The sequence below is a fragment of the Crotalus tigris genome, unplaced genomic scaffold, assembly GCF_016545835.1.
Source record: "Crotalus tigris isolate CLP2741 ecotype Arizona unplaced genomic scaffold, ASM1654583v1 scf7180000019007.31208882:3723066, whole genome shotgun sequence".
Lineage (NCBI taxonomy): Eukaryota > Metazoa > Chordata > Lepidosauria > Squamata > Viperidae > Crotalus > Crotalus tigris.
In genome coordinates this window covers 2,418,824-2,446,442 of record NW_024097321.1, presented here as the reverse complement: position 1 = coordinate 2,446,442, position 27,619 = coordinate 2,418,824, and the positions used below count along the sequence as shown (strand labels likewise).

Below are 27,619 nucleotides of genomic sequence, written 5' to 3'. Positions count from 1 at the left end.
CTAAAGATTGCTTCTTCTTTCTCAGCAATTGAGCATAATTGCTTTTTCTATGGCCATGAACTGAAAGAAAGCTTTTTATTATTACATGTTAAAAGTGAGAAATGTAGGTACCTGAACATGATATATACTGTGTTTCCCCGAAAATAAGACCAGGTCTTATTTTATTTTATTTTCCTCCAAAAGAGGCACCAGGTCTTATTTTCGGGGTAGGCCTTATCTCACTCCCGGCACCGACAGCCCCACCCAGCCAGTCCACTTCTTCTGGGGCTGACGTTCTGCAGCTGCATTTGGGCCTCCATTTTGCAGTCAGGTCTTTCCGGAAGGCCTAAGCAGCTGAGTACTGAGCTATGGATTCAATCCATAGCCTGGTGCTCAGCTGCTGAGGTCTTGCAGAACCAAGCTGTGGATTGAATCCATAGCTCAGTTCTTGGCTCCACAGGCCTTCCAGAAAGCCCTGTGACTCAGAAATGCAGGCCTGGCTGCAGAAGAGGCCTCAAAAGAAGTGGGCCAGCAAGGAGAGGCCTGGCTGAAAAGTAAGTGGGTGCAGGGCAGGTGGAGCAGCTCCACACCCCCACCCCAGTTTGATTTTTAGATGTGTGCCTTGCCCCAAACTGGGGCTTATTTTTGGGATAGGGCTTATATTAGGCCCACCCTGAAAATCAAGCTAGGGCTTATTGTTAGTGTAGGCCTTACTTTCGGGGAAACACGTACATAAGCACACTCATAGCCACTGGCCCATTACCAAGCAATCAATGTGGTCTTTGTGTCATAAGGATTGTCAGTTCTAATGTATTGGTTCATATATATGTAAATATCAACTGATGACTTTCTGCTGAAATGTGAACTATTTCCACTGAAATGTACAGGCATTGGTAGTCCTCGATTTACGATCATAATTGAGCCCAAAATTTCTGCTGTTAAATGAGACAGTTGTTAAGTGTACTTCACCCTCATTTTACAATCTTTCCTGTCACAGTTGTTAAGTGGGGATGCTACAACTGTCGTAAATATGAAAAATGGTCACAAGTCTCTTTTTTCAGTGACATTGTAACTTTGAACAGTCACTAAATGAACTGTTATAAATCAAGAACTACCTTTATTGCACTTGTATCCAATGATACAAGTCTATTGTGAAGGTCCTTGCAGATAATACAAGTCGCTGGTTAGCAACAGCAGTAGTACTTAGAATTATATACAGCTTCATAGTGCTTTACAGCACTCTCTAAGCAGTTTGCATACTGGCCCCAGCAATCTGGGTCCTCATTTTACCAATCTCAGAAGGATGGAAGGCTGAGTCAACATTGAGCCGGTCATAATTGAACTCCTAACAGTGGGAAGAGGTAGCCTGCAATACTGCATTCTAACCACTGTGCCACCACGGTTAATGGACATGCAAGTAAGAATCAGACTCTTAGAGATATGTAATCATTTTATTTATTATATTTATATAAAATCACTGAAGATTATTATACCTTAGCTAGTTTATAGCATGTAGTATTAAAATACATTTTAATGACAGAGCATCAAGTAACTATTTGGACTGTAAATATGTCTGGTATAAAAATATCCATATGAAAAAAGATAATTAACAAATACTGAACGAATTCATTTCAGGAAATTAAAAATACTTTTCAGAATAACAAAACTTAACGATAGTTCTGAAATTATCATGAATAAGGAATTTCAGTGAGCCTCTCAGACAGGAATTGAAACAATGCAGTTAGACAATTCAGTGTCAACGTACCTTGCATTCACAATATTGCCAGCATTTAATTCTACCATTTCTTCAAATCCTACAGCAAATATATCAGCGGGACAATGATCATCTGTTGTAATGGGGAGGGAAAAATCAAACGTATTAATTGATTTGCAACTTAATCTAATTATTCCATTTCAGGAAGGAAGATAAACACTAATATATGAAGCTCGCCTGCCCAAATGCACATAATTAATTCCTACTAGAAGTATCTAACTTTGTTACTCTTACAGTGGAACTGGGCAGTCCCAAATGTCATCCTCATATATTCACACACACATACAAATACATACAGATGCATATTTTTATCATATCACCTGTAGTACTTTTTATTACCTTGAAACTCTGAAACCCCACAGAGTTTAGGGGAATCAAGTAACCAATCTGTTAATTCGCTGGTACCAAGGATATTACTCTTAAACTGTTTGCCTCCATTTACATTCCAGGTCCCCATGGCAACACGAATTCTCTTGAAGTTTGTGAATTCAAATTGACGCTCTGACATGATTTTCAAAGTGCTTGGTGTCACTAATGGAGATGAGGAAAGAGAGGAAGGAAAGCTAATTTTTTCCCTTAAATTATGAACCATGGCAGTGATTACAAATTATCTCTTGATAATTATTTTGCTATCATGCTTCCAAGTATTTCCTTTATAAGTCTGAATGCAGGATAAGCATGTTAAATTATATTGAGGTCCTTACAGCAATGTTTCTTACTAGCGAGAGTTCATAAGTAGGCACATGGATAGTGTGAGAACATTTTTGCATGGTACGTACATAGTTTAAAAATAGGGACATGATCTTTGCAGATTCCACCCTCCTTCAGTGTTCTGAAAGATCATCCAACTTTCTAGAGAAGATTGAATTGGCATTATGGATTAGAGGATCAAGAATAAAAAATGGTGGAGATCATCAGGTCCTTTATTCTATCAGTAGGATTCTATTGCTGTATTAAAATCTCCCACTAATGGACGGAATCTTTCACTTGTGAGGCACTGATTTTGAATACAATGAAGAGAGTGGCTGAGTATCCTACTGGGAAGTCCCAAACGTAATGCTGATTTTTTTTCTAATATGAAATCTTGTGCAGCTTATTTAAGTGGATTACTCCCAAGAAATAGATAAGACCGCAGAGCTATTGAAATAAAACGATCTTGCTTACTCAGTAATGCCGTATGATCCAGCAGCATTCTCTCTTCTTCATTGTAAAAATCACCCATAAGCAGTAAATCAATGGCTTCCTGTTTCACGCTATCAAAAAAGTTTGACTGAATGGTCAGTGATACTGACCGGGCACCATCTTTGAATTTCCCAACCTACATAAGAATAGGAGTAATAAATTTAATTTCATAGTTATTGAAATGTCACAGAATAACTGAGGCTCACTTTTTCCTTTACCTTAGCTTTTCCTTCTAAAGCACGGCTGCCTGTAAAAATTCTGCTTAGATTGTGCCCATTGAGAGCCCACATTGCTTTGTAAGATTCCAAAAAACGTTCAACTATAGGTTTGGAATTTAATCCCAGGCTTTCTAGTTGACTTTGGAGAACCTGATTTGAAAAAAAGAAAAGTACAGTGCAGAATGAGACAGGACAACAATCAAATTTCCCACCCACATAATATCCAATGTTTGCTCATAATTCCTCTTGTAAGGGTTTTGTTCAAACTCTCAGAAGCTGAATGCCCTATCACTCACCTCAAGTGCTATGAAGGTTTGGACGGTATTAGTTCGATTTAGACAATCCAGACAATTCATTCGAATGGTACCCATCTGTTGACTTCAAAAAACAAGTCAAAGAACTAAAAGAATTAGTACTGTGCCTCACCCTATAGGTTGAATATTCTACTGAGCAATTCTAGCACGAAAATTTAGGATTCTATGGACAATAGCACAAGTCTTAAAGCAAAGGCAAAAATTATAACAATTCAATTTATTCATTGCTAGCCTCCTTAGCCACAATTGATCAAGGATCTGCATCTGGAATGCTGGAATTGGCTAGATCAGTTTTCCCTCAGAACTCTGAGTGGAAAGGCAAGACTACACATTTTACATGTTGATTCCTATACAACATCATAAGAACAATTAATTGTAACTATTATGGGAATCATGATTCATATTAATTTACTTTACAAATGGATGAGATTGAAACATCAGCAACAGATATGAGGTGTCCAAAAGTGTCACCAGCTTTCCAGACTGTTTCAAATGTAAAAGTGATGAAAAGTTATATAAATAATTCCACTTGCACAAAAATATTAAATAGTTTATAACCAAGATAGCATAAAATACCCACAAATGTAAAGTTGGAGCAGGAAAAACTGTTAAATAAAAAGCACAAACACCTGCAGACGAAGGAGTATCATACTCACCGGGAACTTCCATTTTCATTTTTTGTAAAGATACCCAGTTCTTCCCAGTGCAGTTTTAGCTGGGGCCCCAGCAAATTCTCCAGTTTCCCATCTTTTGCAAAATGATGGTAATCAAAATTAATCATTGGTGTGTCTACTGCATGAGATGATGCCCAAAGCAATTTCTTATAAAAGAACAGAGAATAATCTTTTTTGTTATTTCATTTGTAAAAATCTTTCCGATAACATGTACTGATTTGCTGGTGAATGATATATATACCGTGTTTCCTCAAAAATAAGGCCTCGTCTTATAATTTTTTTGTCTCCAAAAGAGGTACTAGGTCTTATTTTTAGGAGGTGTCTTACCTTGGGACCATCACAGCCAGGCCTCCCATACCTCGACACCTGTTGCACTGCTGCTTGACTTCTTCAGTGACTGCTTGCCGCCACCTGTGGTTGGACACCATGTGGCCCATTGTGCCATTGCTGCTACTCATGGCAGGATGTCGCATGGTGTTTTATGCTGTTGCTGCCACTCGCGGCAAGAAGCTGCACAGTGCTTTGGGCTGTTTCCGCTGCTTGTGGTAGGACGCCGCACGGTGCTTCATGCTGTTGCTGCTGCTCGCAGCAAAAAAGCTGTGTGACTCTTTAGGTCATTGCTGTCACTTGTGGCAGGAGACCACGCAGCGTCCTGCTGTGAACAATGGGAATGGCGTGAAGTGCCATGTGGCATCCTGTCGCAAGCAACAGAAACGGCCCAAAGAGTAATGCAGTGTCCTGCTGCAAGCAGTGGAAAAGGCCCAAAGCACCATGTGGCGTCCCACCGCGAGCAGTGGAAACAGCCCAAAGCGCCATGCGGTTTCTTGCCACAAGCGGCAGCAACGGCCCGAAGCGCTGTGCAACCTCCTGCCATGAGCAGTGGTACTGTCATGATGAGCCATACAGCGTAACAAGTCTCAGGGCATGGGAGGCCTGGTTGTAGTGGTCCTACCAATAAGGTAAGCCGGTGTGGGGTGCGTGTGGCAGCTTCACTCCCTCTACCCCCTCCCTAGTTTGATTTTTAGGTGTGCGCCTCGCCCCAAAATTAGGGCTAACTTTCAGGGGGCTTATATTAGGCCCACTCCCAAAAATCAAGCTGGGGCTTACTTTCGGGGAGGACTTACTTTTGGGGAAACACGGTATGTCTAACAATGCAGTCAGTTGTGAAGTTAAACAGAAGTAAAACAACTAAATATTTGCATTCAATTACTTCAATGCCCACCTCTTATCAATTTCAAGAGCATACAGGTAGTCCTCAACTTACAACCATTCTTTAATCACCATTCAAAGTTTCAATGGCACTGAAAAAAGTGACATATGGCTGTTTTTCACACGATTGTTGTAGCAGCCCCACGGTCATGTGATCAAAATTCAGCCACTTATTTATTTATTTATTTATTTATTTATGAGACTTATATACCGCTTTAAGTGCAAGCACTCTCTAAGCAGTGTACACCAGTAAGCAATGTGTGTGTGTGTGTGTGTATATATATATATATATATATATATATTTACATTGCCCCCAACAATCTGGGTCCTCATTTTACCTACCCTGGAAGGATGGAAGGCTGAGTCAATCTTGAGCCGGTGAGATTTGAACCGCTGACCTGCTGAACACAGTCAGCTAAAGTGGCCTGCAGTACTGCACCCTAACTGCTGCGCCACCTCGGCTCACATACTTGGCAACTGATTGCATATTTATGGTAGTTGCAGTGTCTTTGGGTCATGTGATCCCCTTCTGCGACCTTCTGATAAGCAAAGTCAATGAGGAAGCCAGATTCCCTTAACAACCGTGTTACTAACTTAAGTGCAGTGATTCACTTAATAACTGGCAAGGAAGTTGTAAAACGGGGCAAAACTCACTTAACAAATGTCTCAGCAATAGAAATTTTGGGCTCAATTGTGGTCTTAAGTCAAGGACTACCTATACTTAAGTTTCTGTGACATAGCATCATTAAAAAATGGGATTCACCATGTTCTGATCTAATTGGGTTTAGTTATCTTTCCTTTAGCCTTCTCTACATGAATTAGTCCAACAATCATGTTGGTAGGGGATGACATGAATGATAACCCAAAACTTTAGAAGGGGCAGGTTGAGAAAACCTAGTTAATACTTATGACATAGCTGCATCGCAGTCTGTTTATTATATTCATGGTCTGAATATTTATCTTCATTACAGGTTGGGAGGCAGAGAAATAAGTAAAAATAAAACTATATTTTGTTGCCAGAAACATTAAGATAGTAAAATCTATTTCTCATGTAATAAATTATTACAGTAGAATATTTGAGGCATCCAGTCCTACACTGAAAAAATACCAGCCAAGAGACCACAGAATTTGGCAGAAATCCCAATAGACTGGTAGAATGCAAAATATGCTACTATCATAAAAATTAGTGATGGAATATTCTATCAGCAGAGTCAATTCAAAAACCAATCAGTGAAAAGAAGACATTATCAACAGAATGATAGGCAGAGAAATAATATTCTTATATTGTAATATATATCAGTTATCATTTCAAACTACACCTGTCACCTGGGCTTTTCAATGATGTTTTACAACAGCTCAGACCAGGAGCAAAGGATCTTCTTCCCAAATGACTTTAGTGGGAAAACTGAATCAAAAATATAGTTTTCTAGGTCTCCATAACTGAATGCGCGACTGGAGTAACGTAATGCAGTATCACAGCGTATCACAAGCATATTAAATGGATCACAAGTACAAGTTGAACATAACTAAGGTAGCCTCTCTGGCTTCACACATGCTCACATATGGGAAAATGATGTTTGAAAACTACCCACGCCAAAAGGTCGTTTATATGTTGCCTCCATGCCTCCCTTTACCATATGTGAATTTTTTGGCTTTGGCTGAACTGCACTGCACTGCATAATGTGACTATGACTAACAGGTGTGATGTGAGTAGGAAATTTCTCCACCCATTCGCAAAGCTGTATGCTTGTTTGCTTAGTGCTGTTATTTTGAAAATTCCTACCCTGCCCTTTAAGCTTGTGTTGTATGCAGACAGCAGGGGTGCTAATGCTAAATTGAATTTTTCTCACTCTCACTAGGAATATGATCAAACTCATTGCAAACTTCCAATGGCTAAGATCCAAAATGAATTTAAGAGAAAATCACTGTGTATGTAAAGGCTGCTTCTAAGTGGTGAAGAGGTGAGCAACAGCAGCTTGTGTTTACCACTGGATCTGTTCCTTTGCTGTCTACATATCTTTGTCTATTTACAGTCCTCAGTGCTTCATAGTTTACTTCGGAATGGCTGAAGCACTACCAGCCCAGCATGAGTCATTGTTCCAAGCATGCTATCCAATTCTGCAACTGTAGTAACTGTTAGCCTCACAGAGGAATCACAGTGATTGCCTCTAAATGATGCTAGTGAGAAGGGCAGTGGGCCAAAAGACACTTGGTAGGCCCCAGATCTTCTGTTCTCCCCAACTTTGTTTTTAAAAGACCATTTAAAATGTTAAAAAGAGAATAAACGGGCAGTCAGCATGCTCTCTACACTACTGATGTTTCCCAAAAAACCTTTAGATTCTATAAATATAAAGGGGTTTTAAGAAAGAAAGAAGGGGGGTGTAGCCAAATGCTTTGTAGTTTCCTGCCCAGAAAAATGACAATTTTAACCTGATGACAGAAAGCCCTCTTATGGGCTAGGAGGACTGGTGATATGTGACATCAATTCCCCATTGGGTTGCATCACATTCATTCAGAAGAACCGAGACACTTCCAGGTTGAAAGGATTAGCCAGTGACATCACGATTGCCCAGGGGACGCCCAGTTGAAGGCTCCTTTCATGTCCCCAGCAGAAGTTGGAGCAAAGGGTGGCAGCACGCAGTCTCAAATGTGCACTTGCTAACCTCCAAGCCAGCGTGCTAACCATTATGCTCCTCCCCATCTGGTAAGCATTTATCTCCCCCTACCCCACTCCATCCCACCCTATATTTTAGGCCCCATGTCTGAAACATAGACACAGCAGCAGAAGCTTAGCTGGCTGAAAGAGGAGTTACTTCACATGCTGGAGGACCCTATTTTTAATCCGAGTAACCATTGAGAGAGCCACCTTAGCTGAAAGCAGGGCTGCATGGAACAACCCTCTTCCCAATACTGCCTGATTAGGCAACTTTGCTGGATACTTGTACAGGGGGAATCCTAATGCAAGGTCAAACACACTATCAGTTGCTATATTCCCACAAGAGTTGAAAGTCCAGCCCTCTCTCCCCCAGCCCATGAATTCTGTTGACTCTTATCTAGTACCAATTTGCCTTGACCCTTAGTAGATCAGATTTTTGTATATAGGTAGAATGTAATAAACATCTATTACTTCGAATTCAGCTCCTGTTCCTGGTTACCTGCGCCTGACATCACTATCACTATCATAGCAGAATTCACTGTTCCGTCCTGTTTTTCCCTCATCTTCAAATGTTTCCCTGGCTTCATGGTATCCGTAGCAGAACATCCCGATTCAGCCAATTTAATTCTGTACAGCATTAACCTTGTGAATTCTCAAGCTTTCTTTTTCCATTATATATTCAAGATGGACAGTATTTAATATTTATTTGTTATGTATATGTAGGGGTGTGGGTCTATACATATGTTGTACATAGTATGTTTAGGTGTGTGTCATGTATGTATTTCACTTTGAGAGCGGGCAACTAAATTTCATTTTTGATGTGTGCCGTTGTGCCCACGGTAAAAAAAATGACAATAAAGGTTACCTTATCTTATCTTAACTTGCTTGTGCAAGCTTAAGAAAATACAATTGAGAAGATTTAATGTACTGAATTGCTATTTGGTAGTTCCCCGGTGCAGCGCAGTGCACAGGAGGTGGCAGAGCTGGTTGCTAAATATTTATTAACATGCTGCTGCTCACAACCCATCATGCTCTTTGTCAACATATAGGAATTTTTACAAAATCTGATATCCTTTACAGCAGGGGTCCCCCAACTCCTGGTCCATGAACCGGTACCAGGCCGCGGCATGCCAGAAACTGATTCGCGCAAACAAGCAAAGCCCTATCCGCGGGATGTAGGCAGTACATGAAACCACGCCCCCACAAAAAACCTTCTCTCCACGGAACTGGTCCGTGGTGCTCAAAAGGTTGGGGACCTCTGCTTTACAGGCTTAATTCCAGTACATTCGTACATCTTTATTTTTTTTCCCCTCTGATAAGCATTATTGGAAAAGCAACAGCATATTGCTGCTTTTTTCTAAGAAAAGAAAATCCATGGGGTACAACCTCTCATCCTCTGCTTTCAGTGGAATTATTTCTCTAAGAAACAGGGATCAACTTCAGATAAATGATCCAGTCGTATTCACAATTACTTATAACCCTATTGTTTTCAGTAGGCTGTCAAAAAAGCATTTATATAAATTTTACCAATTTGGGGATACTCAAAACATATTTGTAAAAGGAAAATTACTATCTCTGATTTTTGCAGGCTGAGTGCTGGCTATCTAATAAGAAGGTATTTCTTACTTTCATAAGAAGCAAAAATCTGAACCAAGACAAAATTAGCAAAAAAGACTTTGATCTTTGTTTTTACCTTGAAAGCCCTACTGAGGACCTCCTCTCCCCCTTTGCTTCTTAGCAAATTAACGATCACTTGTTTGCCATATTGCTCCTTCAGAAGTATCATATGCCTGAAAAAGCAGGAATAGGTTGCTTTGATTTCATAAATAATAGAAGCTACTTAGAATTCTTCTTAAACTATAAGTGACCAATGTCAGTTATGGCCTTCTAATCACACAAGTTTTTTTTTTCCAGAATAGCGGTTGAAGAACTTGATTCCTTACTACAATTTATGTTTTACTCCAAATGAATACCTGTTGCATATTTTAATAATCAACCACTACTTCTTACACACCATCATTTTATAATATACCTGGATTGGTTACTTGTTGGGAGTGTAAATAATTGAAATTATATAGGTAGACAAATTGTGATTTAGTTTATCAGGACACTGGTTTATTATAATAGATTCAGGGTATTCCATATTTCAGGGAGCAAATTGAGATACCTTAATAGTGTCTTGAATATTAAGATGCTTCCCTCAGTTGTAAAAATGCAATTTTATTTTATTTTTACAATTTTACTAGAAAATGAATTCTTTCCTTGACTATTTCAAATATTGCATGAAATATTAAGACATCTACCAGACAGTGTAAATTGCTCAGGAATCAGTACAGACTCCAAATAATGACGCTCCATGAAATTAACCTGATTCAGGATTTTAGAAAACAATTCTTTTGTTTGCCACTATTAAAAACCCATAGACTAGGCTTAACCTGTATTCCATCAGAGGCAGCAGGAGTCTTCCTCCTGCAGACTTTTAAGCTGTCATCTCACTTTTTTAAATTATTTTCTCCTCAAGCAATTAAAGACTGCTAAAAAGGTGAGGGCATTTAATCATACAAGACCAAACAATGACTTTAGCAGAGTTTCAATATGAGTGCCAGTCACACAACTCTTCATAATCCATCAGAATGTATTGGCCTTAGGATGGACTGTTTTCAAAGATTCCCCATTACTGCACTTGCAGAGTTAAAAAAAAAGCTATTGCTATCCCTAAAACGTCAAAAGAAAAGCATTTGACAAGAACAATGAGATGTTAATTCCCATTTCAGATTAGCCTCTATCTAGATAAAATAAATCCATCCAGAATATGTCCTGCCCTAAGATTTGGCTGCACACAAGTTAGAACAATCATATAATTTTCTTGGTTATAAAGTTCTGAGTAGTTCAACATCCAAACAACTCAGCATTAGTGTTGAAGTCTCATCAAACTACAGTTCTAGGGGCTATCAGCATCCCTTTCTAGGTACCTCTACTCAAATACTCCAACTGAGGGAAAACCTATAGAGGGGAACTGAAATTTCTATTGTGTACTCTCTGGCCGAATTTTCCTTTCCTAGAGTGCAGCTTTCTCTCTTGTGAATTAAAAAACCAGGATCAACAACATGACATTCTCCTAAACGTTAGTTTAGATTGAAAAAAAAAGTGTGTTTTTTTTTAAAAAATCATAGTATGTTTTTCATACTTTATTTGTTTTATATCCCACCTGTCATTCAGGAGCTCAATGGAGCATGCATAGTCCTCCCATTTTGTCCCACAACAATCACCTAGTGAGGTAAATTTGGCTAAGAAAAAGCAATTGCCCAAAGGTACCCAGGCATCCGAAGGTAACCAGAACACCGACAGCTTTGTTCAAAAACATATACCTATCTTTCAACATTTATCTCTTCTCAGATGTAATCCTAAATGACAAACGGGAATATTCATGCAAAAGAGCGAAATGGATTTGAAAACCAAAAGACATGGCTGCACGTAAAGATTCTAGAACAGCCTACAATGAAAGCTGTAACATCAAGTTCTAGGCTGCAAGTTATCAGCAATCTTGCAATTATTAAACCTACTTATCAAAAGCAGGAGCATTTGCCTCCAGACCTCTGGTAAGCTTCAGATGATGGGAACCAACCTAAAAAGATAACAATAAAAAGAACAGGAAGTGATACTCTTAACATAAATCACTAGATGTCTCCCTTTTTTTATTTAGAGAAAAGTGTTTCTTTATTATAGCCTAGCAACCATCTTGGCATCCACAAATGATGCCACAGAACACAGGAGGCAGATGTTATTAGAAAATGGGGATGACAAAAAATAACGATGCATAATTAATCTGCCCAGAATCTTTTTTCCAATGTTTTTCAATTTCTTTGTAAGATTAAAATTGATTGTCTTGCTTATATTTTAAAATTTTTATTATACAAAATTAATTAACAAAAGAAAAGTATAAAGGCATACGATCGCATTTACAATATAACCACTTATAAAGGTAACTAACGCACTCCCTATTTCTATATTCCGGAATCAGTCCAAACTCAAATAAGCACACGTACAAATCCATTTCATGTGAAAGGTTACATCATAGTCCCTCCAAAAAGAATGGAAACTCCTGTCCTATTTACAGTTTAACACCAGAAATGCTTATATGCCAAATGTAAAGGAAACTTTCGGTATAGGAATAAACATTTCTTTAAACATTCATGATTTATGCTTATTACCTGCAATCCAGGTTGCTCCCAGAATAATGGAACTGAACCTCTGATCTGAACAAAGGAAGAAACATCCATGTCCAAATAGATAGTCTGAAAAGATAAAAAATAGCATATATTTAGATTAATGCAATGTCTGACTACAAGTAGTGCTCATTTAACATCTGCTGGTTCAGCAACCCTTTGAAATTAGGACGGGTACTCCATGAATGAGATTATTTACAAGTGGTTTTTGTAGTTGTGGGTGTTACATATTGCCATGATTTTGTGATTGTAATCTGGGTGTTGGTGACTGGCTTGCAATTGCAACGCTGCAGTATCCCACTGTCAAGTGATCTTTACTACTATCTTCCAATAAAGTTAATGGAGAAACTGGAAGGAGGTGGCATATGATGATCACATCACCATGGGATGCTGTAACTGTATGTGATTTGCCTAACAACAGCACCTGGGAACTGTTGAAACTGCTGTCCTAAGACAGGGTGGTCATGTGCTGCCATGACTGCATCACTTAGTGACGAAGGTCCTGGTTTTAATTACCATCAGTAAGAGAAGAGTGCCTATATTAAATTGTTTTAAACATTGAGTAGAGATCAATTTATCTGGATTATCAGATTTTTTAAATTCGCAAAATAACAATTCATAAATATCAAATTAATATAACAATACTAAGCAGCTTAAATACTAAGCAGCTTAAAATGCTGACAAGACTTAGAAAATGTATTATTTAAAAAATATTTTTAAAAACCCATTTGGCTCTTAACTATTCAATATACCATTTTTCACAGGTTCATTTATACTTATGCAATAATGATATGCACTCACTTCATACAAAAAATATTTTGTTTATAAGTTATAGAATAGAAAAATGTGAGCCAGTCTATATATCACATTTTCAAGGTGTCATCCTTTATGTTTGACTTCTGTTGAATGTACACTTGGTATCTAATGACAATCTGTATAGAACTGTCACTTTGAGATATAGTAACCAGAACTGTGCAAGATATTTTTAGTATGATTGTGCCATAAAATGAAATAAATACATCATGCTAGCATTTCTTTCCTAATAATCCTAGTCAGAGTTTATCTTATTTACACAACATTTTTCAGTCTATTCTATTCTATTCTATTAGATAAAAAGATAATATGATTTTTGTCTAATGCATAATACTTTATACCACCTTATGCTGGGCTATATTATTTATGTATTAGTTCATTCAATTTGTATGTTCTCCCATTTCAACAAAATTCAAAAGGAAAACACAATAACATAAAAATTAAAACGATGGCAGCCAAGTATGTCATACATCATAACTTCTAGAATAATCAAGAAACAGGTCTCTGCATATACTCAGGTCCCAGACCCAGGCCTGATCTTTAATTAATTAACTAATTAAGGTTAATCAATCTTAATTAAGAAATTAATCATTTCTATGTCCCATTTTCTAGTTTGGAGAATACTTTCGGATTTTTGTTGACTTTACACACAAAGCTACATAGACATTTCCCAGGATGCTGTTTTTATCTGCCACGTTCCATTTTCCCTGTCACTGCCAGTTCTTATTATAAAAAATATTACCCACTCCAAGAACATTAAGCCTGGCCTGTTCTGGAGCAAAAAACAAAAACAGAACGTTCCAAGAAGAAACAAAATATTCCCCCCAAAAAACTATTTCATTTTGCTCATCCTTAGTTTCAGCCTTATATTCCCTAGCCCAGGGGTAGGCAACCTTGGCTCTTTTATGACTCGTGGCATGGTTGGCTCAGGAATTCTGGGAGTTGAAGTCCACGAGTCATAAAAGAGCCAAGGTTGCCTACCCCTGCCCTAGCCTGTATCAGCTGATCTCTAAAAGCTAAGTAGGATCAGAAATGGTTAGCAGTTGGATGGGAACCATCAAGAATCTCAGGACTGTAGCTTAGCTAGGGAAACTAGGCAAACATCCCAGAAGAAAGCAATATCGTTATTTCCATATGATTGCCAAACAAATTACACCGATTTGAAGAACATTAATTTATTATGGGTATTTTTATACAACTAACTCTGATGATTCCTGTTGGTTCTAATACTGCTGTATCAAGGCCAGTTTGAATGAGGAATTAAGCTGTGTGGGATGCAACTTTTAATTTAATTCCTTCTCTGCACTTTTCAGTCGGCATGCTGCTTTGTTCAGATCCCCAGCACCACCACTTCTTTGGATTGTTTTTGTAGCAAATGAGCTAAAAGATCAACAGCTGACTTCAGTTTAGAAAGCAAAGAGACTTCAAATTGTTTTGTTTTTCTTTGCGTATGCAGTGAGTCATCACGAGAGAGAAAGAGAGAGAGAGAAAGGGAGGGAGAGAGAAATGAGTCACAGAAAAACTGAAGTATCAAAAATGTACCTCAGTGGGAAGAGCTTCCAGGAGATAAAGCTAATTGTTTACTTTCTTCCTTAAGCTAGGGGAAACCATGCAGGTAAAGGGGTCATGACATCTACAATCCTGGGGTATATAGTTAATTTATGAATGAGCAGAACCAATATGATATGATGAACTATTTTTTCCACTGTATTAGAAGCAGTCATTACTTCATTCCTAATTATCTGCTAGTCAGCTAACAAAGCAAAATCATTTTCTGTACCGCCCTAATATTTTATATTCCAAACATAATTGGACTCAAGCCCATTCTTAAGTTGAATCCTATTTTTATATATGTATTATTGTAAAAGAAGGAAAAGGCGCTAATGTTAAATTGGTGATTCTCAATGGCTTGTATCACCTCAAATCTATTACTAAGGATACAAGTAGTCCTCAAGTTATGAGAGCAACTGGGACTGGAATTTTCATTTCTAAGCAATGTGGTTGTAAAATATAATGCCACATGACAACATCACTTAGCAAGAGTAGTTCTGACAGTCATAAGTCAAGGACCACCCAGGTCAGGATCTCACATCCTGACAGCTTCTCCATTGATTTTACTTGTGTGAAGCTGGCAGGGGATATTGGAATTCGCAAAAAATATGACCACAGGGATGCCACAATGGCTAGAACTCCCAGAACAAGTCATAAGTACCGTATATTCCGGCGTATAGGGCGACCCGGCGTATAAGACAACCTCTGAGTTCGACGCCAGGCCGCAAGACGATCAATGCCGAGTCGCAAGACGATCGACGCCAAGTCACATGCCTAGAAAGTCGTCTTATACGCTGAAACTACCGGTATTTCCGGTGTATAAGACGATCAACGCCGAATCGCATGCCTAGAAAGTCGTCTTATACGCCGGAAACTATGTTATTTCCGGCATATAAGACGATCGATGCCGAGTTGCATGCCTAGAAAGTCCTCTTATACACCAGAAACTACCTTATTTCCGGTGTATAAGACGACCCCCCAGTTCGGAGGCTGTTTCAACGCTCTCAAAAGTCGTCTTATACGCCGGAATATACGGTACCATTTTTCCAATGCCCAACATATTTTATGGAAGTCTTAACTATTCCCACCATCTGTGACTACTTAGGTAACCAAGTAAAATATAATTGAAGAAGTTTCACTCAATGCCTACAAATGAGATTCTCAAAGGGAAATGGAGGAATACCCATAGTTTTAGCCAGGCTTTTCTATTAGAAGGGCCAAGAAGTCAGAAAAGCTTCTCTCCTCTCCTTTGCTGCTTTAAAAGATACTTCATTTCACACTTAATTATTTAGTGACATGGATCTTCTCCTGCCACTTACCTGCTCCGTCTCAACAAAGTTAGAAACATGACCATCATCATTGACTCCTCGTATGTGAAACCGGGCACCAGCTCGCTCACAACTAATCCGGGAGATGAGACAGGCTTTTGCCTTCTTGTGAGAGGCATAAAGAGTACGAATGTCCACCACACCACAAATCACTTTTAGAAGCCAGTCTGAACAGTTCACCTGATAGTGTTTAAAAGGGACATGCAATAGCTGGTTCCTGTAAGAGTCAGCAGGACAGAAAGAAAGATCATGTATGTACAACACACGTTTATACATTTTATATCTATAACTGTATCTGTATATCCAAATCTAGACCTCTCTCTTTAGCAAAGATTACTTTTAATATGTTTTTCCCTGTGCAGTTTACAAATTTTAAAGCCTAGTACATAAGGTAACAAATGATATCCTAACCAGACTAAAAAAAAAACCAACACTGCAGATAAACAGAGATAGTTAGAAAGTCACAAAAGGAAGGAAGTTTAACTGCGTGATTTTAAAGTGTTGGTTATGACCTGAACTTTTACAAATGTTTGTTGTTCACTATTTTTCTGCAATAAAAACTGAGAATATTTTATTTACTTTATTAGTTACAGTTTACTTCCCCCACCCCCCAAGGAGCTATTGCTATTCTCTTTAAAATCTTTCCCACAATAACTCTTTCAGGTAAGCTGAGCTATGAAAGAGAGTTTCCAAGGCTGAGAGGACACTGGAATCTGGTTCTTACCAGTGTTAAGTTAGAACCATTAAACTACATCACATTATCTCATGAATGCCACAAAAGTACCTCTAATTACCTATACGGTGCAGTAAATCTGTGAAACATGACCCATAAACTAAATTTAGGACCTACTTAGTGTTTCTGCATCACAAATAATAGAACAGCTAACACAGGTTTTTGGGGCCTTCTGATCAATATTTAACTGCTGCTGGTATGTGTTCAGTTTGGCACAATTACTACATTAATGTATTTATTCTACAACTGTTCACACCACCATTTAAAGCAAAAAGTATTACGAAATAATGCCTTGCATATATACTTAAACTTGTATATTGCTTCATTATGATTATATATTTATAAGTTTTTATTGAAAACTATTAATCATTCAGCAGAATTTATTCATTAGCTTTACATACTGTAGGAAGAAGGGCACAGCATCCACAGAAATGGTGGAGATTCCACCAACATCAGTCCTAATGAGTCCTATTGTTTTCTTCTAATTCAGTCAGTAGAGACAATATAACCACACATTTCAACCTCTCTTGTTTAAATTAATGGGACGTAGCTTGGAGTATAATATACTTGTGGTAAACAAGTCAAGGAAAATTGTCTCTATTAGACATATTCAAAATACATTTAAACCTGCTACTCAATATGTGAAATCATAAGTATATAAGAAAATCCTGGATGGATTGGAGTAAAGATTCATCTTACCTAGAAATTCTGGACAGCTTCACCAGTTACAAAGGAACATTATATACAAACAACAATTATCTGAGGGACAACATAACATCCTACTATATCAACTCAACTCAAAAAGACCCACCCAAACATCTTAAACCAAGGCTTGAGCAAAACTCCTAAGTTTGGTACCAACCAGAAAAATGAATTTCCAGTCTGATAGCTATCATCATCTTTCTCCTGGGCTCGGATAGTGAGATCAAAGTTTGATCCTGAATTTGGCCAGGAAAAATAGAAAACCCCAGAATTCAGAAGTTTCTTCAAGGCAGAGACACGATCTTCTTCTTTAGTTTCTTCTTGTAGAGCACAAAATTCAGTAGCTGTGATCTTGTAAACTTCAGTATCAAGGATTTTTCCCACTGATATACAGCCTGTCACAAGAACCAGGAAATGCAAAGTGGAGTTGCCTGCAAAATGACATTTATAATACAGTTATATTTATACACACACACTTATCTGCTTATGCTGCTCTAGTTTTTAGCTACAAAGGCAGCCTATATTACATGCTTTCATTACATTTATCAGAAGACAACAATGGGTCCTCGTTTGGCTAGTAATCAGAGGCTAAATTTAAAATATTTATCTGTCTGGAAGTTTCTGTAGTTATGAGAGAATTATACATAGGCATAATTAAGTTTATACATCTTTAGAAGTAGAACATTTATCTGTAAGTATAGACATAGTAGATTCTGTCTATTCTAATAGCTAGACATTTCTAGGAACACTGAAAATAAAGCTTAACCAGAATCTTCATGATGTAGTATCATAATAAAATGTAACAAAAAATCTTTTCAAGACAACCACTGAAGCCAAAATAAAATCAGGATTTTGGAGAACTAAAAAAATCTAGAAAACAGTTTTGTGCAAGCCTCTCTAATGGAATCATTTTCCAACCAAGTAACTCTCACTGAAAATGTCATTGTTTAGTAGCCATATTTCTCCTTTTATTTGATACTCTGAAAATAATTCTGAAGCTCCAAGATAGGGATACTATTGTAAATCAAGTCCTCCCTTCACACATTCTTCCTTCTGAGATTCAAAAGCAGATTAAAATAGGCTGCAAAGATCAAAGTGCAATAGGAAATGAAAAGATATAATCAGGTAAACATTCCTCTTTGTCTGAAACGTAACTAGAAATCTCTTTTATCAAATGGGAGGGATGGAAATGACTACCATTTCCAATCAGCAACCAGCAGAGACACTGAAAAAGGGTGCTTTCACACACTTTCCTATACAAGAGTTTATAGGTAGTCCTCAACTTATCACCATAATGGAAGCCAGTTGTTAAGCAGGTCACCATGTAACCACTCCCAATTTTACAACCTTTTTTGCTGCAGTAGTTAAGTCTGTTAGCCAGTAAGAGGACAAAATCTCACAATAAAGAACGTGCTATGCAAGGTTGCCAGATACATGCTTGTGTTGCTTATGCCAGTGACAAATAAAGCAGACATTGTGTCATTATTCTTGAGGCTGCCATTAGCGTATTTGCCCACATTCTGAAATGAGAGTTGAAAGTCTTCATTAACTATGACCTATAATTAATAAAACCTGCCACATAAAAAGAATGCTTCTGGCAGCTGGCTCTTGGCTAAGAAGGGAGGTTCTTGAGCTTTGCCATATTTTATGTGCAGAGGTCTTATGTTTTTAAAAAACATGGTGGACTAACATGGAAAAATACAGATTTCTTCCACGTTGCATTAAAATGCTGAGAAAAAGGGTTGCCAGACATGGAACCTCTGACTATAAAGCTGTGAATTTCATAATTCCTGGTCAAAGAGTGTTCCTTTACCGCCTGCTGAGTTTTCATCTATTTTCTATCACATCACTAACAGAAACAAAAGATGCACATTTGAGAGCTTATAAAAACAAAGTATAAATGAAGAAGTCTAGAAGCTAGGAGCTATATTACAGCAGCGAGACCATCAATGTGTGATCTCCTTTTAATTTATTCCGGCTAAAGCAGTAGGTTACAAAAATAAAAGCTAGAGTAACTTTAGTGAAACACATCTTATTTTCAAATTTATATTAGAATACATGGTAAGATGAATGTTTAAAAAACTGAAATAATCATTCCATACTGTACTCTGGTAGTCCCTGACTAATAACCACAATTGAGCCTAAAATTTCCATTGCTAAGCATAGCAGTCGTTAAGTGAGTTTTGCCCCATTTTACTACCATTTTTGCCACAGTTGTTAAGGGATTCATGCGATCATTTAGCAAATTTGGGTTGTTGGAAGCCTGCTGGGAAGATCACAGAAAGTGATCGCATGACCCCGGAACAGTGCAACTGTTTTAAATACATGCCTGTTGCCAAGTGCCCAAATTTTAATCACATGACTATGGTCGTAAATGTGAAAAATAGTCATACATCACTTTTTTCCCCAGTACTGCTATAAGTGAACGATCACTAAATGAACGGTTATAAGTTGAGGACTACCTATAATCATTTCTCTTTTAACCTACCGAAGGACAACATTGACATTTTCATTAGTAATAATGTATCAATGAGTACTACTGATGGTTCTTTTTGATCTGATTGTTGCACAATATTAAATTAAATGATTACGTACCAGATTTTAACTGGAGCTCGCCTAAGCATCCATAAGCATCCATAAGCTTCTCATATTGCCCTTTAATTGCTTCTTTTTCTTCAAATGCTGGGGAAATCACAAAGTCATCAATGCTTGCTCCACTCTATGGCAATGTAATAAACCAATTAAAATCAGCATATTTTTTTAGGGCTATGCAAATCAATAGAAGAGATGCTTGGACTGTGACAATATGCAAATGAAACACTCTTTGCTTTGCTTGACAGTTCTAGATTTGCACATACCAGTTCAGACCGACTAGGGAAAACCTCAAAGTGGCCCTGCTCAACTTTTAGCACTTCAAGGAATTGCATTTAGCTTGTGATGTTAAAGCAACAAAAATTCTTCCAAATGATTCCCAGAGACCAAATGAAGCCTATGGTTGGTTGATTATTTATTTATTTGCTGGCTGGCTGGCCTGCCTGCACATCTGTGAGTCAATTTTGACTCCTTGGGATTGCCTGGAAAAGTCTCTGCATTTTTCTTGGCAACATTTTCAAAAGTGGTTTGCCATTGTCTTCTTCCTAACACTGAGAGAGAGAATGACTGTCCCAAATTCATCCAACTGGCTCCAGGCCTTAAGGTTGGACTACAAAGTCTCTTGATTTCTAGCCTGGTTGCTTAACTATTACATTAAAATGTCTCTTACTTACCGTATTTATTACAGATACTTATACGCCACCCAATTCCCCAAAGGCTCTAAGCAACTTATAAATTATATAGAAATAAAATATAAAGAACAAGAAAAACATGCAAAACACACAGCAATCAACTTTCTTTAACATGTTATATCAGCCAAAACATATTAACCATGACTAAGCCATTTGCTGACTAAGCTGCATCAAATGTATCCCTAGGACATAATCAAATAAATCATATAAGTCTTAGTACAATGTGTAAGTTCAGTCTTAAAGTGTCCATCACTTGAAGTTATTTTTGTAGTATAGCTAAATTTTAGGAATTCAAAGAATGCAGAGAAACTGTGGACACAGATAAGAGGATGGAATTTAATTGGAGAATGAAAAGAGTGTACAGAAATATTGAGAACGGTAACCTTAACAGAGAAGAGAGCCATAAATAGAATGATTAATTTTGTTGAACATTAACTATTCAAAATTTCCAGGTGTGAAATTTCACTAGTTGAAAAGCTGAAGGTTAATGGTAAATAAAAAAATCAGGGAGTCATGCTAGAGAGGCAATAATTACATTAAAGGATATAAAAAGTTAAACGTTAACTCCCTTGACTTAAACCCAATTCCAGGAGACTACTTGGACAATAAAATGGATTAGTTTTATCAAAGGCTTTTTTGGGGATATTTTTCTAATTGCCTAGAATATTTTTATGGCACTTAGATTTCCTAAGTCTCCCATCCAAGTACCAAGCAGATGAATTCTTTTATTTGTTAAGAGACAATTAAGATTATCCTAACAGTGAGAACAATTAATCAGTGGAATGGCTTGCATTCAGAAGTTGTGGGTGCTGCATCATTGGAGGCCTTTAAGAAGAGACTAAACAGCCTCTTGAGCAGGGGATTGGACTGGAAGACCTCCAAGGTCCCTTCTGCTATTCTATTATAGTATTTTGTTAATTTCTGCCAATTGCTTACTTATTTTAAGTGTTAACCAGGGTCACTAGGAAGATAGATTAGCTATAGACTTAATAAAGAGCTAATGCTAGTGGGCCCCTATTTTGAAGTGGGGGGGAGAAAGAGAGTCTGTTATTCATAAAAGTTCACTATATATAAAAGTAGAAGATTATGACTTATGTCATTTTTGGAATGACACAAATGATATCATTAGCATGATGACCTCATTGTAGATAACATCACACCGTTTCTGCATTACATCTTTACATAAATGATGTTAAATTGTGGGGGGAAATTGTTCTGTTGTATCCAAAGTTCATTACACCATGGTCCAATAAATTGAGCTTTCATTGTGATAAATGTATCCTAGTTTTTAAAAATTCTGCAAAACATAATGAATAGCAAGGAATTTTCTGTAAAATAGGACTTTCTAGATAATACAAAGTTCATAGAATAAATTGTTTAATTCTGTGCAAGGTTTCAATATTTGTGAAAGTGCACTCAACAGACATACATTGATATCACACAATCAAGTTATTTAATTCTTCATTAGACAAAGAAATTATTGTTGCCACAGGCCACAGTGGAACTATACAAATAAGATGACTTAGAGAAATGTAAACAAAGTTTAAGAATGTAAGTAATTTTCGAAGGTTGCCATTTCACAACTAATGAAGAAAAGGGATTAAGAGTCCAAAGTTCATTCTCCTAGTCTGCATTAGCAAACAGAAATATATTTAACACAACGTGACAGTGGTTGCAGAAAGAAAAGTATATGCCAGTGGTGGCGGACCTATGGCACGGGTGCCAGAGGTGGCACTCAGAGCCCTCTCTGTGGGCACGCGCGCCATCGCCCCAATCCTAGGCCTTCAGCTGGGTTTTATAAAACCTTTTCACTTTAGGCCTCTGCCGCCATGTGCAAAAAAAAAAAAAAAAAGGTTCAATCAGTCAATTTCAACTTCTCGTGGAAAAAAAGAGATCTTGCAAAGTTGCAATTGATTGATTGAACTTTTTAGTCCCATCCAGTCTGCCGTTATCACTGCAGCCACGCCCACCCAATTGGCCATGCCCACCCAATTGGCCACACCCAACCAATCGACCACACCCACCCAGCACTTGACGATGCATAAGTGGGTTTTGGGTTGCAGTTTGGGCACTCAGTCTCTAAATGTTCGCCATAACTGGTATATGCTACCAACAAGACAAACACCAAGATTTAAATAATGAAAGAGTAAATGCAAATACATTTTAAACAAAGCAAAATTCATATGATTACAGTTAATAGACAAAAGCTTGATGCTCATTAATGCGCTGGTTATAACAGTTTCAGGGGTAGTAAAGAAATTTCTGACATGAGGCTATCTGGCATTCTCAAGAACAACTCCAGATCTGAACCAGGCTTTCCTGATGAGAGATGTTTCCTTTAGCATGTGGCTAAATGACACATCTTGCACAAGGTGGAAGAATTTTTAATCTTTTGAGAACTTCAGTTAGTTCTCCAGAGAAGGGAGAAGCAATCAGCTAAGTGCTGGATCTAATCAAGCCAGAAGCAGACCTTGGCTTCAGGCATCAGATCATACTAGGAAGTAAATAACAAGTATAGGTAGAAATATGGTATAAGTATTTTTTTTAAAAAAATATGTATTCATCATAATTTTTTCATACCTTGCAGCATAGCACCACTGAAGGTGGATGTTCCTGTTTATCCAGTAAGTCAAAAAGTTATTTTTGTGCTCTAAATTAATTCTATAATAACCTTTTCACATAGGTTTTGCTTGATGGGAAAACACATGCTATAGTTACAAGTCCTGCCCAAGGAGATTTGGAATTTCCTTATCTGACTGTTAGTTGCAGATGACAAATTACACCTCATTATAGGACTGTAATTGTAAAATTACTTCATGTTAGCAAAGGAAGGTTAGGACAGATTAGAATTCAACTTTCCTGATAGGCTCATTTCTAAATAGATATGCATAGAACTATATTATTGAAGTTTAAATCATCTTAAAACTTCCAAGATGTAGCAAAGCAAGAATGTCTAAATATTCAGATACTTTTTAAAGCTTAATGTCTCTAAATAAACATAGTACACTAAACTTCAGTAGATCAGGAAGGCAATAATAATGAAGCAGATCAGTGGTGTCCGCAGGAAGTGGGACAGAGTCAAGATAGCGATCATAGCAACAAGATTGAAGTCCTACCTCATCATATGAGGGAGCGATGCCTGCCCTACCCTTTTGTGTGTACAAAGGGAGCGGTGTTTTGAACTTGCTACCAACATTACTTTTTTGATAACTGCCCCTTCCTCTCCACACCCCTCCCCCCATGATGCTGCAAGTCAAGATTGGAGTCTAATTCTTGAGGGACTCCAGAGTGAAGCATGATAGATTCAAGAAAGGGAAGAGAAGGACAAAGAAAAAAAAAGTATTTTAAGAAGTATCTTGAGCCCCAGTTTGCTGGGGAACACATGCAAGAGACATTAAAGCATGCAGTGAGGGGCATCTAGATGGTTATTGTGGGTGCTGGAGGCTGGAATAAATAGGCTTTCAATCTAACATAACTTTTCTTATGTTCTCAATCTCTTATCAATTTTTAAAATATAAATAATATATGCTTTGTGGATAAAATAAATAGATCATCGATATCTTATTTATTCATTATTAGAGTAAAAGTTATGCATGCCAAGATGTTTATGACATTTTGATTATAGCAATTTTTGCAATTCGTGTATCATGTAATATTCTGATATTTTAATTGCTTACCATACATATGAAAATCTGGAGGTGTTGCTTTGCATTGTTTTGCCTTAGGCCAAAACTGTAGAGTGAGTGAGGAGAGAATTATCTAGCACCTGGCTGTAAGTGGGCTTCATAGAGTTTTAATTGCTTGTTTTATTGACCTCATTTTCAACAATCAGTTGAATCAAAGAGGACCCTGTGAAGGGGAGACAGGCATGAAGGGGTGACACTGAGGTATTATTGAGCAAAAGCATCTACAGTATCTCTCATATTGTTGTAGGGAGGATAGTGCAAATGAATTTCTGAAGACAAGCTGCCGCTTGTTATATTAAATTCACACCTATCTAACCTTATTGTTTTATGGATTGTGAAACAATTTTGGTAATTAATAAAATGTATGATGGCAAGGATGTTATTCATTAAGAAATGTGGATGCCTCAAGCTACTGATACTGTTTGTCCTGAAACACTGGTTATTTAATTTTCTAATGTTGACTACTCCATGAAAGAGTACATATGAGATTTCCTGAACTTGCAAACTTATCTGTGTACCATTGCTGAAACTGGAGGAAGAAATATGTTCTTGTTCGTTCTTGAAAGGTATTGAGCCTTTCCTCCTGTTATAAGATATGATTGTAATCATTGGCTTACATGGTTTGAAAAGGAAATGGCCACCAACTACTGGCCACAACTACTAGCCACCAACTATTACCCAAAAATACAACTGACAGAACCTCCCAAATCAGTGACGATTGAATCAAGAATCAATTAAGTTTCTGATAATAATGGAAATTATACTTTCATATCCTACTGTAATGAAAGCAATGAAAAAATGGGACTATGATTAAATATAAAGAAGATCAAACTAATGACAACAGGGGGGCACTGAAAGGGGTAGATAAATTTTGCCTTTTAGAATTGACTATCAAAAGTTCAGGAACTAGCAGCCAAGAAATATCCGACAATTAATTTATAAAAAGAAAGAAATGAGCAACAGACCAGCACTTGGTAGAGAAACAAAAGCCTTGCATAAATAAGTCAAATGCACATCTATACCTACAAACATTAAATCGCACAGGCAGTGCAACATTGGGTGGATGTGAAAACTGGACTGAAGCAAGACAGAAAGAAAACTGCTATTTTGAAAGTTGGTATTGGAGAGGATTTTTAGCTGACCATGGACAACCAAGAAAGACAAAAATAAAAATAAAAAATAAAAAAATCACAAGAGTAAATCAAACCAGAGTTCTGATACAAGACACAACTGACCAAGCTCAAACTCTTGTTTGCTCACATTGTGCAAAGGCCCATCTCCCTTGAGAAGTCCATAATGTTGGCAAAAATGGAAGGAAAAAGAAGAAGAGGACCAGCAGCAAAGCAAGCGCCACTCAAGAGATGGAAAAGGCCAGGTTGAACGGAGCATGCTGGAAGAAGCCCACCCATATGGTCGCTAAGAGCAGACACTGATTTGATTTATCAATCAATCAACCAAACCCTTCTGTCACGGTTGGCCCTCTTGGAAACCGGAAGGCAGACAGGGTGGACCACTGGTCTGTAAGACCTCGCCTTCTTCCTTCGAAGTTGCCGTGCCAGGCAAAGCAACTGTAGGGGTGGTTGGGTCCAGAAAACCACGCGGGCACACCTACACACACACACATATGGACCCTTGGTGCGAGGTACTTACTGAGGGTGGCTATCGTGCCGGCTTCCAGCAGCAGGCAGTCCTGGCGGCCGCGGGCCTCCAGTAGGGCGCTCGGAGTGGGTTCCTGCTTCCACAGCAGCCTCAGCCCTTTGCTCAGAGCCATGGGAGGCTTTTGCCCATCAGGTGGGGAGGAGGAAACCAAACCAGCGGAGGCGAAGTGCTCCAGAGCAGCTGCCCCACTTCGAGGTTCTGTCTCCCACTCCAAAAATAAATTAAAAATAAATAAATCACGCACCCTTGACAAAAACTAAGTTTGCCCAAAGAGCCGGCTCCTGAGGCGCACCGCGACCTCCCCACCACCGCCGCCTCGGCTGCGAAGGGGGGGGGAGGGCCAGACGCCTTTCAACTTGCTCCAAAACCAAAAAAAAAAAAAGTTAGGAAGAAGAGACGGGGAATAACCCCGAAAGAAAAGGAAGGCTCGCCGACGGTCTCCTCTCCTGCCCCGCTTTTCGTGGGAGGGGACTGGCGCGCCCTTCGTTGCCACCGGCGCCCTTTCCGAGGCCAAATTCCAGCTGCTCGGCCCCTTCGCAGACGCCTGTCTGGCTCCTCGTCCCCAGCTCGCCCGGGAGGGCCGGAGGAGGAAAGGAATGGATGTTCCTCCGGCGGGAGGGGGGGATTGCAAAGGCTCCCCCCTTCTCGCAAGTACTTGCACAATTTCCGGATTTTCTGGTTCCTTCTAGGAAAACTGCTCGTTCTCCGCCGCGACTGGCCAGGGCGGGGACCTCGTTTTGCTTTTGCTTTTTTTGTTTTGTTTTCCTGTACAGTAGAAACTTTCTGGAGGACTTCGAGATGTGGTCGCCGCCTCTTTCGCCTCCTCGGGGGACAGGTGAGCGCCCTCCCTCAGGGGGTGGCGAGGTTAAGTTCCCCGCCTCCTCCGGGGGGGGGGGTCGAGGCAGAAAGGCCGGCCAGAAGAGATGTGGGGAAGAGCTGGATCGGCCTTGGCCGGAGGCGTTGTTCACATTTCCAAAAGCCTTTTGTAAGCAGTTGTTGGATTTGGCCTAGATATGGCTGTTTTTATATGTAGGGTGATCCTGGTGGAAAAGTTCCTTCTATGAAGTCGACCAGAAAGATTGTAGATTTGGATGGAAAAGGCTGCACAGAAACGGCAGTCTTTCCCCGGAAACACGTGGCATGTTTCAAATGCTGACACGATTGAACGGGAGGAAAAATTTTTAACACGCCGTGCAAAAAAGTCCGTTTGGAATATTATTAGAAAGGAGGATAATTAGTTACTAGAAATAACTATAGTTATTAGAAACGAGGAGTCTTCTCCTGTACATACTTGTGCATGGAAGAGACATCATTTCCAAATCATACTAGGTGTAGTGTTATTTTGTTCAAATTTACAATCAAATTGGATTTTTTACTTCTTTGCACAGTTCTGATGTTTGTATCTTACTCAAAAGAACACAACGGAGTGCACGAGCTAATGTTGCCTCTGATGCAGAATAAAAAGTGCCATCAGTTAAGGTCATTTCACATGCTTTTGCAGTTGTTAGACAGTAGTCAGGTTTGGGTCCTAATGGTTGAAATGGATTGGTTGATGTTCCTTAGGCGAGAAATAATGTTGAGATTTTTATTCCTTAGGTCCCCAACCTTTTGGGCACCAGGGACCGGTTCTG

The 27,619-nt window shown here is 38.6% G+C and overlaps 1 protein-coding gene across 4 annotated transcripts in view; it reads right to left on the bottom strand.

The window, feature by feature from the left end:
- SYNJ2 (synaptojanin 2) overlaps positions 1-26,817 on the bottom strand; it is a 58,469-nt gene extending 31,652 nt beyond the window's left edge. For 3 of the 4 annotated variants that reach the window (XR_005558539.1, XM_039358339.1, XM_039358340.1), the window contains exons 1-13: positions 25,980-26,817; positions 19,955-20,041; positions 17,520-17,790; positions 15,916-16,141; positions 12,218-12,301; positions 11,570-11,631; positions 9,700-9,796; positions 4,124-4,287; positions 3,450-3,531; positions 3,154-3,303; positions 2,918-3,071; positions 2,093-2,284; positions 1,745-1,826 (exon numbers count right to left, since the gene is read on the bottom strand). Coding sequence is in view for 3 of the 4 variants with exons in the window: in XM_039358339.1 (XP_039214273.1) it covers positions 1,745-1,826; positions 2,093-2,284; positions 2,918-3,071; positions 3,154-3,303; positions 3,450-3,531; positions 4,124-4,287; positions 9,700-9,796; positions 11,570-11,631; positions 12,218-12,301; positions 15,916-16,141; positions 17,520-17,790; positions 19,955-20,041; positions 25,980-26,100 (1,772 nt within the window). In the remaining variant the exon portion in view is untranslated. The remainder of the gene's footprint in view (positions 1-1,744; positions 1,827-2,092; positions 2,285-2,917; positions 3,072-3,153; positions 3,304-3,449; positions 3,532-4,123; positions 4,288-9,699; positions 9,797-11,569; positions 11,632-12,217; positions 12,302-15,915; positions 16,142-17,519; positions 17,791-19,954; positions 20,042-25,979) is intronic. The other variant, XM_039358341.1, reaches the window with a different exon arrangement.
- Between the last annotated feature and the right edge of the window lie 802 nt (positions 26,818-27,619).